This window comes from Lactuca sativa, chromosome 4, assembly GCF_002870075.4.
Source record: "Lactuca sativa cultivar Salinas chromosome 4, Lsat_Salinas_v11, whole genome shotgun sequence".
NCBI lineage: Eukaryota > Viridiplantae > Streptophyta > Magnoliopsida > Asterales > Asteraceae > Lactuca > Lactuca sativa.
The window spans coordinates 99,551,750-99,563,965 of record NC_056626.2 but is presented as its reverse complement, the minus strand read 5'-3'; the positions used below and the strand labels follow the sequence as shown (position 1 = coordinate 99,563,965).

Here is a 12,216-nt window from a genome sequence, read left to right as displayed (position 1 = left end):
AGGCAAAAACATAGGTTTCTAAACATATATAAAAAATATAAATAATCTAAGTACAAAAATAAATAAATAACTTAAATGTATAAACAATCTACACTATATTACCCTTTTAGAAATTCCCATTGTTTTGGTTATTTTTTGAAAATTCTCAAATATAAATTATATTTTTCAAAAATTGACAAAAAAAAAAAAAAAAGCATATCCATAATTTTATATTTTATATAATTCCAGTCTTTATTGACTAATAATAATAATAATAATTCTAGAAAGAAGCTCAAAAATTGGCTGCTCCCCTGCTTCTCTCCCATCATTCGAATAAATTCTTTCCCGTGTATGTAAAAGAACAGCGAACACGTTACATCTGGAGTTCTTCATCGCAAAAAAAAAACCAGGTACACACTCGATTTTGACTCGATTCCTGCAATTTTTACATCTAACCCGTGTAGTGCTTATATGCTTTTCTCGTGATGTGCGTTCTAGTTATTTAAACGATCAAATGAATCTGCAAAAATCAAATCCTTATTTCGTTTTTTCATCGTACTATCGTCTTTCGAAACCCTAACTGTCTCGCAATTTGGTATACCTGTTTTCTTTTTCTACAACATTGATTGCGAAATTTCATTTTAATTTTATTACAAATTAGGGCTGGTTTTTCCCTTGATGGTGTTTTTAAAGAGGGTTTCAGATCTTTATCCTTGAGATCGAGAACTGTCGAATCATTGCGTAGATTAGATTATATTCACTTGTATGGATATTGAATTTTTCATATTGTGTAGGAAACATTAGAGGCACGGCAAGATGTTGGGAATCCTTAGGCGGAAAGCTGCTTCTGCGAGCTCATATAATTTAGTGAATTACGTATGTATGCTTCACCATTTTCGTTTCTGATTTCTTCTTGTTATGAAAACCTGTCGCTTTATTCTTCATATGTTCTATTAGGAGATGTTACATTTCATAGTAAATCCAATCATTAAACTTTTTCTTATGGAAACTTGTCAAATGGAAGAATATTTGGGGAAGTAACAAACATTGAAGCATGATTATTTAAGGCTACTCACATATACACAATGTATATTTATATGTACACACACAGTATACATGTGTGTATATCGTATATGTGTGTATATGTACCCTTGCATATACATAACTTGTTTGAATTGTTTCCAGGGCTCTGTACAATCTATAGGGAGGGCTAGGCCTGCATTGACAGGATCCAAGTCCCATGGTTATGTTGAATCAATCTTGGTGCCTGAGGTAATGCATTCATCACTTTTTCTTTTTGCTTCTTTTGTTTGCTATTATGCTCACAAAACACGATCTATATGCTATCACATATAAACATCTGCAATGTAGTAAATCACATTGATTCACTTCTTCTGTAAAATCTTCTTTTTGTAACTCTTTATCTTTGACTATTGAGTGGTTATGAAATTCAGTAGAATTTGATAATCACAAGTTAAGTTGTTAGGAATGCTTACATTTTCAATCCTATATGTTTATAGTTTGTCAAATGCATTAATTCAGTTGAGTTTGATCTTTTGGGTAGTGTTTGGTATTCAGTAATGAAATCCAACCTAACATTTTTGTCACTATTTATCATATTAATTTATTTATTTGTTGATATCATGTGCTATTATTATAGGCACAAACTCTTGGAAGAAATCATAACCTAATACAACAAATTCATCAATGTAAGTTCTTTATTCCACAAAAAGATTTGATTTTTCACACTCAAAGCTTCTTGCATGTATTAATCTCTTACTTTCTTAATTTGTTGCTTAAACTTTTACAGGTGCTCCGGTTTGTTCAATGCCTTTAAGGTTTATATACTTTTGTACCTTCTCTCCATCTCCACACACACACACACACTCAATAGCTCTTTTTGAAGAAACTTGAGAGATCATGTTATACAAATTAAGAAAATGACATTAAACATGATTAGTTGATTTACATTGATGCTAAATAGGAATAATCTGTGTTTTAACCTTTGTTTACTTAAACATCTTTATGTTATACAGGAATGTTGTATCATCACTTAAAACAGATTTTTCAACACAATTGTGGACCCGATCTTTTTCTTCAGACAGTGGTATCTTTTTTTTCTTATGGATAAATGCAACACAATACACAATAACACACTTTCATTTATTTGTAACATCTTATTTTCATTTCTTTCTTATTAATCATTGTACTTCAAAAAATCCTTCTCTTTTTTTTTTGTCTAACATTAAAGTACGAGGTTATTATAGGAAGAAATGAAAGTAGGATGCTGTAAATATAATAAACAAATAAACAAAAGTACATTTTTCATTTCTTGTACTTTATAATGACTAAATTATATCCTTTTTTTTTGTTATGAAGGTGACTTGGTTGATGCTGTTGTCCCTTTTATGGGGGAATCCATTAGTGATGGCACTCTAGCAACCTTTCTAAAGAGTATGTTAAAAAGCCAAATTATTTCTCTCTTTCATTTGTATAATTACTTTTTTTGTTTTTTTTTTAAAAACTTTGCTTTTGTTGTTCATAGAACCTGGAGATCGTGTGGAAGTTGATGAGCCAATTGCCCAAATTGAAACCGATAAGGTACTAATGTTTTGTTTTGTTTTTTTTAATGATGAGGGCATTTTCGTCTTTTGCACATACAAGAGCTTGAGAACAAATCTGTGTCTGTAATTATGAGTTCTAAATTTGTTAATCATGCAGGTGACAATTGATGTTGCTAGTCCTGAAGCTGGAGTTATCAAAGAGGTAAATTGTAATTTTAGTATGAATTCAAAAAGTACAGAATTATCCTTCTTGTTAAAATTACTCACATACCCTTTTAACCTTAACTCAGTTTGTTGCAAAAGAGGGAGACACAGTGGAACCAGGTACAAAGGTTGCAATAATATCAAAATCCGGTGAAGGTGCAACCACCCATGTGGAGCCATCTGATTCCGACCCTCAGCCACCTACCAAGGCGGCACCTGAGCCCGCTCCGGCCAAAGTTGAGAAACCACCACCCACCCCACCGCCAAAAGAGGCACCAAAAGTATCCTCTCCACCACCTCCAAAACCTTCAGCATCTGAACCTCAACTTCCTCCAAAAGATAGAGAAAGAAGAGTAAGTATAGTCAAAGTCAAAGTCAAAGTCAAAGTCAAAGTCAAGATTTTTTTGATTTTATATTATAAAATTTACTGTAGGTCCCGATGACAAGGCTGAGGAAGCGTGTGGCTACACGTTTGAAAGATTCTCAAAATACTTTTGCTTTGTTGACTACCTTCAATGAAGTCGATATGTAAGTCATGATATTTTATATTTAAATAATTCACATCACATTTTCAATGAGTTAAAATTTATATTATTTAATTTAGGACGAATTTAATGAAACTTCGATCTGAATATAAAGAAGCTTTCCTTGAGAAGCATGGAGTGAAATTGGGACTCATGTCTGGATTTGTGAAAGTAAGTTACAAATCCATTGTTTCTCGCATTTTACTTTTTTATTTATTTTTATTTAGTTATGGTTGATGTATGTTTTTTAGGCTGCTGTTAGTGGGCTCCAAAATCAACCAATCATTAATGCTGTTATTGATGGAGATGACATCATATATAGAGATTATATTGATATCAGTATTGCAGTTGGTACTCCAAAGGTATATTTCCACTTTTACCCTTTTATCTAGAAATAGTAATATTGATTTAAATTAAAAAAAAAATAATATGTTTTTGAATTGAAGGGTCTTGTGGTTCCTGTGATCCGTGATGCTGAGAAAATGAACTTTGCTGAAATAGAAAAGACAATCAATGGTCTAGCTAAAAAGGCCAACAGTGGGTCCCTCTCAATTGATGAAATGGCTGGAGGCTCTTTCACTATCTCTAATGGTGGTGTCTATGGAAGCCTTTTAAGTACTCCCATCATAAACCCTCCTCAGGTATCATCATCATCATCATCATCTTTAGCAGTTGTTTGATAATTGCTGATCGAGTCAGATCTGATCAAGTCTAAGGGCCCGTTTGATAGTTGTTGTCTGGGAAAGTTTACTGACTGGGAAAAAAACCATGTTGTTTGATTATCCATCTGACTGACTGTGCTGAATGATGAAAAATGACCATTCGGCCAGAAAGATATAGTTTTGGAGCTTTCTGGGAAAGACATATCTTATCGGGAAAAACCTTTTTTTTTTATTAAATCAAACAGTCTTTCCAGCCCATTCATCCAGAAAGATCTTTTCAGATCTCGAAAAGTGTCTATCAAACGGGGCCTAACTCAAAGTTTGATTGAGTCAGTCAGACACATCCTCTTACGGAACAGTTTGAATCTGAATCTGACCGAGCATTTTTACATTTTTACCAGACTCAGTAAGAGGCATATCGCGAACAGTCCCTTAGTGTTGTACATGTCAATAATGGTGTATAAGAAAAACTAATTTATATTTTATTTTATTATTAATATTTTTTTTTGTGTGAAGTCGGCTATATTGGGAATGCATTCGATAGTTAACAAGCCGATGGTTGTTGGGGGTGAAATAAAGGCGAGGCCAATGATGTACATCGCGTTGACTTATGACCACCGTTTGATTGATGGTAGAGAGGCTGTGTTCTTCTTGAGGCGTATCAAGGATGTTGTTGAAGACCCGAGAAGACTGCTTCTTGATATATAAAGAAAGAAAGAAACGCAAGGAAGGAGATTGTGTTTTTTTGTTTTTGTTTTGGTAAAAGCGGAATAAAAAACGTGTCCTTGAGATTGTATAACGAAAGAGCCTCGGTAGTACTTTAGAGGCTACAATGATTCATTTTGGGATAATGTGCATTTGAAGGTTTATGTTGGTTTTTTTAGGGCAAATGATATATATGCTCTCTTGTTGAAAAGGTAAACAATTCTACTTTGAGTTTGTTACATTTTGATTTTGAAGGTAAGACATTTTTCTGTTTCTTTTTTCATTATGTGTTGTGTGGGTAAATGATTTTTAAAAGATATTTGAGAAAATGACTGACATACTTAGGAAAATGGGAGGGAAAAACAAATGTGAGCAAGTGTTTATTGATTTCATGGTATTTGGATTATCACGTTCTTCACAATCATCTATTTTTTATTTCACAATCATCTATTTTTTATGATATATTTGTTGAGAAATCAAAGAAATGATTCGATTGTATCCCAAACTGGTTCCATGATTAACATTATTAGTCTAAAGTTAACCTAGATTGTGAATTCGCGAATACACCTGGAGACAATCTCTTATGCTTCTTCTCTTTCCTTTTCTTCCCTCCTAAATACAATTTCCACACATTTACTTCTCTTTCTTTCTTTAAAAAACACGAGACCATAGTGTTATGGATTAGACATAATTGGGTTACAAATTAATCGAATATATTGTGAAGGCGAGTCAAAAAAATGATCATTGTTTGTTCACGAGGTATGTTATATGTATGGTTATTTTTTTGTTGAAAAGAAAATGGTTTTATAATTAAACTAAACATAATAGTCTTATATTTTCGCAGCTAATCCATATATAACTTTTTTTAGAAATTACATAATATACAAATTATATAATCTTTTAATACATAAGTTATTATATATAACAGTTTATTTTATTTTATATTTTATTTGTGAATGAATCACTTTCTATATTTGTTGAGAAATTAAAACTTGCAAGTTGCAACTGGATTGAGATGCAACTGCCACGTACTACTAGGCGACCACAAATCCAAAACACGAGAGGATCATATCGATTTGACGATTTGTATTTGTTGAAATGGTATTAAACATTTTTGGAGCAAAGATTCATAGCCATTCGTACAAGTTTGTGGCCCCATCGTGGATTCATTTTCATTCTATATGCTTAATATCCATTTACATGTGGCTTTATGTATGTACACACCTCTTTTCATCTTCTCAACGCATATGTATTTCATTAAATTCCTCTAATAAACCTTGATTCGATTCTTAATCTGGTTATAAATTTCCATATATACTGATCTGGTGAGTAGCTAACCCTAGAACTTTTGATCTTTTGTTTCTATCGATTTTTTCAAATAACACATTTGCGATCGAATATTCGTCGACGTTTCGTTGACCAATTGTGTTTCCGATCGTCCACATGCTACACCACGTTAATTTGATTCATTCGTCTTTATTGTAGAAAAAGTTTGATTTTATTCTTAATTCAGCTACCTTTTGTTGTTGTTGCAGACGATTTCATCTTCACTTATTAGGTACGCAATTCTTTTTTTTTTTCTTTTTATATTCGTAAAGCATTGTTGCAGTTGAATCGTTACTAAGAGGTTTTTTTTTGAGAATTAAATTGATTGTTTGATCCAATTTGGTGTTAGTTTATTATTTCATCAGTTTCCTCCTTAACCTTACTTTAGTGATAAAGAATCTGATAGCAAAAAACAGATTAATGTTTACTTTAGCAATCATTTCATATTTGCATCATCCATGTCGTTGATTAGCTTAAGTAATAGGAGAATTTTCACAAGATAAAAATATTCTTTTTATCAACAGTTAAATGCAAGAAATAAAAAGGTACTTTCATTGATTTTGTTTACTATATCATCCACTTTCATTTCATCCTCATCTAAATACAAATCAATTTTCATTGTTACAATTAAGTAAGTTTTTCTAAGTATAATGTTCAACAAGAAATAAAAATTAAAAAGTACATTGCTTTAATTTTGGTAATTTTTTTTTCATAGTACAATGCCTTAATAAGCAAACTTTATGAGTATAATGCTATAATATAATATCCCAACTAAATGAAAGCATATTCCTATAAAGGTTATCATATGCATTTTACTTTAACATGTATCAAAACTTGTATTTTTGAAGGTGGTTACCATATCATGGTTAAACCATGGTGATGATGACTCAAAGTCCAGGAGCTATCAACAACTTTTGCTTATTTACGGATATTGCCACTAGGCTCGATCCAATCACTCCTTGCAAAGTTAGTGTAAATTCTTGTGTGGTTGCAAAGGGATGTTGTAGTAATGGATTTCAAAGTTCACATTTTTCCTCAAAAAGCTGCTTTAATCGTGACAAAATTCACCGATCTTCACATCAAACAACATCCAAGAGATTACTAGTAAAAAGCAACATCCTCTTCTCTTCTGTTATTTTTTTTCTTCATTAAGTGTTGTCCATAAATGATGTTTAATAAAAATTTGAGAAAATATAAACATTTCTGCCAAACTTAAGGGCTTTAATGAACCAGAACTCAAAAGGGTAAAATTGAAATAGAATAGTTGCAAACTTCCAACTTTAATGAACTAGGAATTCGCAAAAGGGTAAAACCGAAGATTTCTACCAAATTTAAGGGCTTTTACTGGGTTAAGAGCCTTTTTCTATTAAACTATATATGTACTCTAATAATGTCCCAATATTTTGGGTTAGTGTACGGTTTAATCTCAACTTTTATTTTTTCAACAGAACAGGCCCGATTATTTTATATTTTGCCCAAATTAACGAAACAGTCTTTATTATTTTTTTTCAACAGAAAATGACAGATTATCATATAAAATTAGATAATTGAGACTTTTCTGTTCGAAAAATGAATGTTAGGATTAAACCATAAACCAACCCAGAATAGTCGGAGTTTATCGTAAATTTCCCTTGTTTATATTAAAAAGTTCTAATTTAAGTTTCTTAAATGTCAAAATTTGTCATTATAACATGTCACATATAAATAGTCATTTTTATTCCACATCATTTGTAGACATAAAGGTAAAGTGATCATTTACACTGATTCATTTTGTTCAAAAAAAGAAATAGTCATAGCAATTAAGTCTGTTTTCTTGAATTGTTTTAGTGTCAACAACAAGATGCGATTTCATCAGATGATGAAGAGTATCGATCATCACGCAACATAGCAATAAGCTTGTTTAAAAGATACCGCAACTTCATAGACAGAGGAGGAGCCGACAATCTAAAAGTAAACTTTGTTAATTAATCTTTTTTTTTTTTTTTTTTTTTTTTTTTAAGTGTGAAGAAAACAATTTTATTATTAAATTTTTTGAAATCATCCAATCAGGAATTCATTAGTGCTGGGGTAAACGCATATGCTTTGGGGTGCACTGATGAAGGGTTACGAAAAGAACTTACAAATATCAAAGAATCCGGAATTGAGATCCAAGAAATGCAAACTTATGGTGGGGCCACCGGTCTTAAATCTAAGATTTGTTACCAAGAGGTAATTTAAAAAAAAAAAAAACGGAATTTCCAAATATACCCTTTTCATTTATATTAGAAAATCCCATATTTCATGATACAGGTGAACGAGTGTATATTATGGTTGAGTATTATCTTCATAACCATATTGTGTACACCACAACCCACCATAGTTCGGTGGTCTCCAACGCCACCTGTCTCAGATGAAATCAAGCTTCAATGGAAAGGATTTTGTGCCATAATAGCCAACGCTTACTATTTAAGAGGAATGGCATGGTAAAAATAAAAAATTAAAAACATTCTTTTGTATCAAAAATTTATTTTCAAATCAATATTTTCTTTATGTTGTAAAATTAAAATATATCTTTTTTTTTGGGTAAGGCTTCCGGTGAAAACACTTCAACTAGAGCAAATGGCGGTGGTGGGGTGTGCGGAAGAGCCATCGGTTGTTGCTAGCCGAATGAGACTAATTTTTAGCACACTCGAGGTCAGTGTCACAGTGTTTGTGTAACAGGTTGTACTGTGTTTGGCTTGCATTGGAGACTGATATTAATTAATGAGACAAAATTGCAATTTTTAGTTGGACAAAAATTGATTTTTTTTTGAGAAAAGCTTACACGTGTGTTGGTTCTGTGTAGGTTGTTAGTCCACAGTGGCCACGGGTATAGCATGGCGATTAAGGTTAAGACTTAAAAATATTTGTTCAAAGTAAACCATGTGTAAAAACGTAGCACTTAATTTATACTTGATTTAAAGAAAGGGTGATATATTTTGTGAACAATATATTGCATAGCGCTTTTGTCTTTTTTTTCAATGAAATACATAATAAATAGTATTGTATCTTATAATAATCGTTAACTTTAGACAAGTTGTGAAAACAAAAAAATATTCATTTTACAGAATGTTATTTTATTTATTTATTTATTTTCAATATTAGTCATTTTCCAGAATGTTATGTTTGTTTTGCATTTTGTTCAGAATGTTGTTACATTATTTGCAAAAACCATTTACAATGACTACAACTTCTTATATGGCCTCGATAATATAAGCATGTAAATAAGTTTGTTTAGATTAGTCTATAAATTATATATAACCAATTATATGACCTCAAAATTTTGATCATATACTGAGGTGGATTTAATTCAATAAATTGTAAAGTTTGACATTCAAAAACCAAATTCCAAGAATGGAAAAAGTGAAAAAATGTTGTAACGCGTATTGATATCGTCATATACACATCTGCTGAAAAACAAAATCAACTTTTGGAAAAAAAAAAAAAAAAGGAAATACTGAAATGCATATACTCTATGATTTTCCATACAAACAAATCCCTTCTTAACTTAAAAATCAGTATAATCTTACTCTAAAAAGAAAAACAAAGAAGAGGAAAAGCACTAAATGAAGTACCGAAAAAGGAAAAGACAAAAGAAAAAGTTGATTAAAATCACAAAAATACCCTTCAACTTGATTGTCTCTTCCTAAATCCTCACCAACGCACTCTTATTTTTGCCTGTCATATTTCTTCCTTCTTCTTCTTCGCCTTCCTTAAAACTCTCTCCAATGGCCACTTTTCTCATTACCCTACATTTTCTAATCTTTACACTTTGCACCCTTGTAAAATCCCAATCAAATCTCTGCAGGACCTCCTGTGGCGACACACAAATCAACTACCCTTTCGGCATAGATGACGGCTGTGGCAGCCCCTACTACAGAAACATCCTCGTATGCTCCGAATCCAACCACCTCGAACTCAGAACCCCATCAGGAAAATACCCAGTTCGTAGAATCGACTATTCAGATCCTCACATCCTCGTAACAGATCCTTCCATGTGGAACTGCCAAGACGCTACCCACTTCAGACCCCCTCGACCCTTTAGCCTCGACACAAGCATCCACTTCTCACTTTCCCCACAAAACGACTATCTTTTCTTCAACTGTAGCGAAAAAGACGTGATCGTGGAGCCTAAACCGGTTGTTTGTGAAAGGTTCCCTGATAGATGCGACTCGACGTGTGATAGTGCTAGCTATTTGTGTAGACACTTACCTGAGTGCACACATGCAGTAGGTGCTAGCACTTCGTGTTGTTCGTATTATCCAAAAGCTACTGAGTCGTTAAGATTGATGTTGAAGTATTGCGAGACTTATACTAGTGTGTATTGGAGGAATTTAGGAGAATCACAAACGTATAACATACCCCCGGAGTATGGGATTAGGATCGACTTTGATATTCCTGTTACTACTCGGTGTTTGCAATGTCAGGATGGAAGTAAAGGAGGTGGTACGTGTGGGTTTGATGTTGGAACACATGATTTTTCGTGCTTATGTGATCATGGAAATGTCACTACTTATTGCAAAGGTACGTTTAAAAATGGTTATTTATTGTGACAACTTTACTATATTGTTGAAGTACTCAACTTACGGGTTTATGTTTTGTAGATCATTCTCAACATGGGAAGAGTAATCGAGTAGTTGCTGGTGAGAAATTTGTGTATTCTACTTTGTTTTGTGTGTTATTGAGTTGAACACTTGAACTTAATACCTTATTCATTGATTATCGTGTCATTAGTATACAAAGATGACGGTGGTTGTTGTTAAATAAGTTTTTGATTTTGTAGGGACTGCGACGGCAGTTTCGGTGGCCGGAGCAATTGGAATAGGGGCAGGGGTGTGGTACTTTAGAAAAGTGAAAGCTCAAGCACCAGTCACACATGGAGTTCAAAGCAATGAGAATAGGCTTTTTTGATTCTTCAATACATTTATTACTTTATATTATTCCTATACAATATATTTTATATGGTTCTTTTTTCTTTTTCTTTTTGATCTAAATCGTTGTGTCATATTGGTGATATTATATAAAATTTTATTAGTAGTTGTTTAAAGTTTGTGATTTTTAACAAGAGTAAAGATTGGTATGTATCTAGTATTTGGGTGTTACACAACTGGAAAACAATTTATGACGGGATATTTGGGTAAATGTTGATTATTATAATTACTTAGTTAACCATAGGATATTTGGGTAAATGTTGATCATTATAATTACTTAGTTAACCATAGGATATGCGAAGTCAAAAAATCAGTAAGTAGAAAAGGTTGACCTATATTGAGGAAAAAGAGTGTTAGGGAAACCAAACTATTAACTCACAACTACTACAAGGTAAGGGTAAAACACAGAGCATTTATACGATTCATTGGATCGGGATAATTGTGTTACGTCTACAGTCGAGTTAGAGATAGTTTTTTGAAGCAGTAGATCAACACAAGGTTGAAACATATTAGATTTGAAGTATAATATTGTTAGAGCATCTATAATAGAGAGTTTAATGGAAGAGTTCAATAAGGTGTCATGCCTACTTGTCATTTAGTTGATACAACTCTACTTGTGAAATGCCACTTTGACATTCAATGAATTTGGAGTTCAATAACCATTGAACTCTTCAATGGAAAAAAAGGAAATATTTAAATCTTTAAATAAATATTTTGTTAATATGTTCTATTGAACTTGTAGAGTTTAATGCATTGTGAGATTAAAATGAATAGAATTGTATGAAATAGTGAATGATGATATGACACTCCGTTAAACTCTATAGAGTTCAATTCATTGTGGATGCCCTTATGCCCAATCAAAGCGTTCCTCCATTGTACTCGTTCGGGAGATCCTATGGAGAATCCAAACTACCTAAGGCGATCCATATATATATATATATATATATATATATATATATATATATATATATATATATATATATATATATATATATATATATATATATATATCACTATAAGAAAGAGAAAATAACACCAAAGTTATTAAGTTTATATCAAAATTCTAATTTGGTATTATGTTTTTTTTTTCTCAAATTTGACACTGTTTTTCAATTTGTTACAATTTTAACAATTTGAATTGTATGAAATAGTGAATGATGATATGACACTCCGTTAAACTCTATAGAGTTCAATTCATTGTGGATGCCCTTATGCCCAATCAAAGCGTTCCTCCATCGTACTCGTTCGGGAGATCCTATGGAGAATCCAAACTACCTAAGGCGATCCATATATATATATATAT

The 12,216-nt window shown here is 32.1% G+C and overlaps 3 protein-coding genes across 8 annotated transcripts; all 3 read left to right on the top strand.

Annotated features, from left to right (window-relative positions):
• Positions 1-263: 263 nt before the first annotated feature.
• On the top strand, positions 264-4,921 carry LOC111907862 (dihydrolipoyllysine-residue succinyltransferase component of 2-oxoglutarate dehydrogenase complex 1, mitochondrial). Of its 2 annotated transcripts, none has more exons than XM_023903668.3 (15): positions 264-389; positions 774-855; positions 1,165-1,251; positions 1,640-1,688; positions 1,790-1,817; positions 2,016-2,086; positions 2,359-2,433; positions 2,525-2,580; positions 2,701-2,745; positions 2,834-3,100; positions 3,181-3,275; positions 3,352-3,442; positions 3,523-3,633; positions 3,718-3,912; positions 4,450-4,921. In XM_023903668.3, exons 2-15 carry the CDS (start codon positions 796-798, stop codon positions 4,639-4,641), a joined length of 1,422 nt encoding a protein of 473 aa, XP_023759436.1. In that variant the 5' UTR covers positions 264-389; positions 774-795; the 3' UTR covers positions 4,642-4,921. The 2 variants fall into 2 exon arrangements, with proteins under 2 accessions (XP_023759436.1, XP_023759438.1); XM_023903670.3 differs by lacking the exon at positions 264-389 and adding an exon at positions 527-574.
• An 805-nt stretch (positions 4,922-5,726) lies between these two features.
• On the top strand, positions 5,727-9,100 carry LOC111907860 (uncharacterized). 5 transcript variants are annotated; one of them, XM_052770386.1, is made up of 8 exons: positions 5,727-5,850; positions 6,174-6,196; positions 6,813-7,068; positions 7,792-7,914; positions 8,014-8,172; positions 8,254-8,426; positions 8,532-8,637; positions 8,789-9,100. In XM_052770386.1, exons 3-8 carry the CDS (start codon positions 6,838-6,840, stop codon positions 8,816-8,818), a joined length of 822 nt encoding a protein of 273 aa, XP_052626346.1. In that variant the 5' UTR covers positions 5,727-5,850; positions 6,174-6,196; positions 6,813-6,837; the 3' UTR covers positions 8,819-9,100. The 5 variants fall into 5 exon arrangements, with proteins under 5 accessions (XP_052626346.1, XP_052626348.1, XP_023759435.1 ...); XM_052770388.1 differs by having other exon boundaries at positions 5,831-5,963; positions 6,813-6,930; XM_023903667.3 differs by having other exon boundaries at positions 5,831-5,963.
• Positions 9,101-9,237: 137 nt separating this feature from the next.
• On the top strand, positions 9,238-11,029 carry LOC111907859 (uncharacterized). Its single transcript, XM_023903663.3, has 3 exons — positions 9,238-10,506; positions 10,587-10,625; positions 10,766-11,029. Exons 1-3 carry the CDS (start codon positions 9,711-9,713, stop codon positions 10,891-10,893), a joined length of 963 nt encoding a protein of 320 aa, XP_023759431.1. The 5' UTR covers positions 9,238-9,710; the 3' UTR covers positions 10,894-11,029.
• The last annotated feature ends 1,187 nt before the right edge of the window (positions 11,030-12,216 follow it).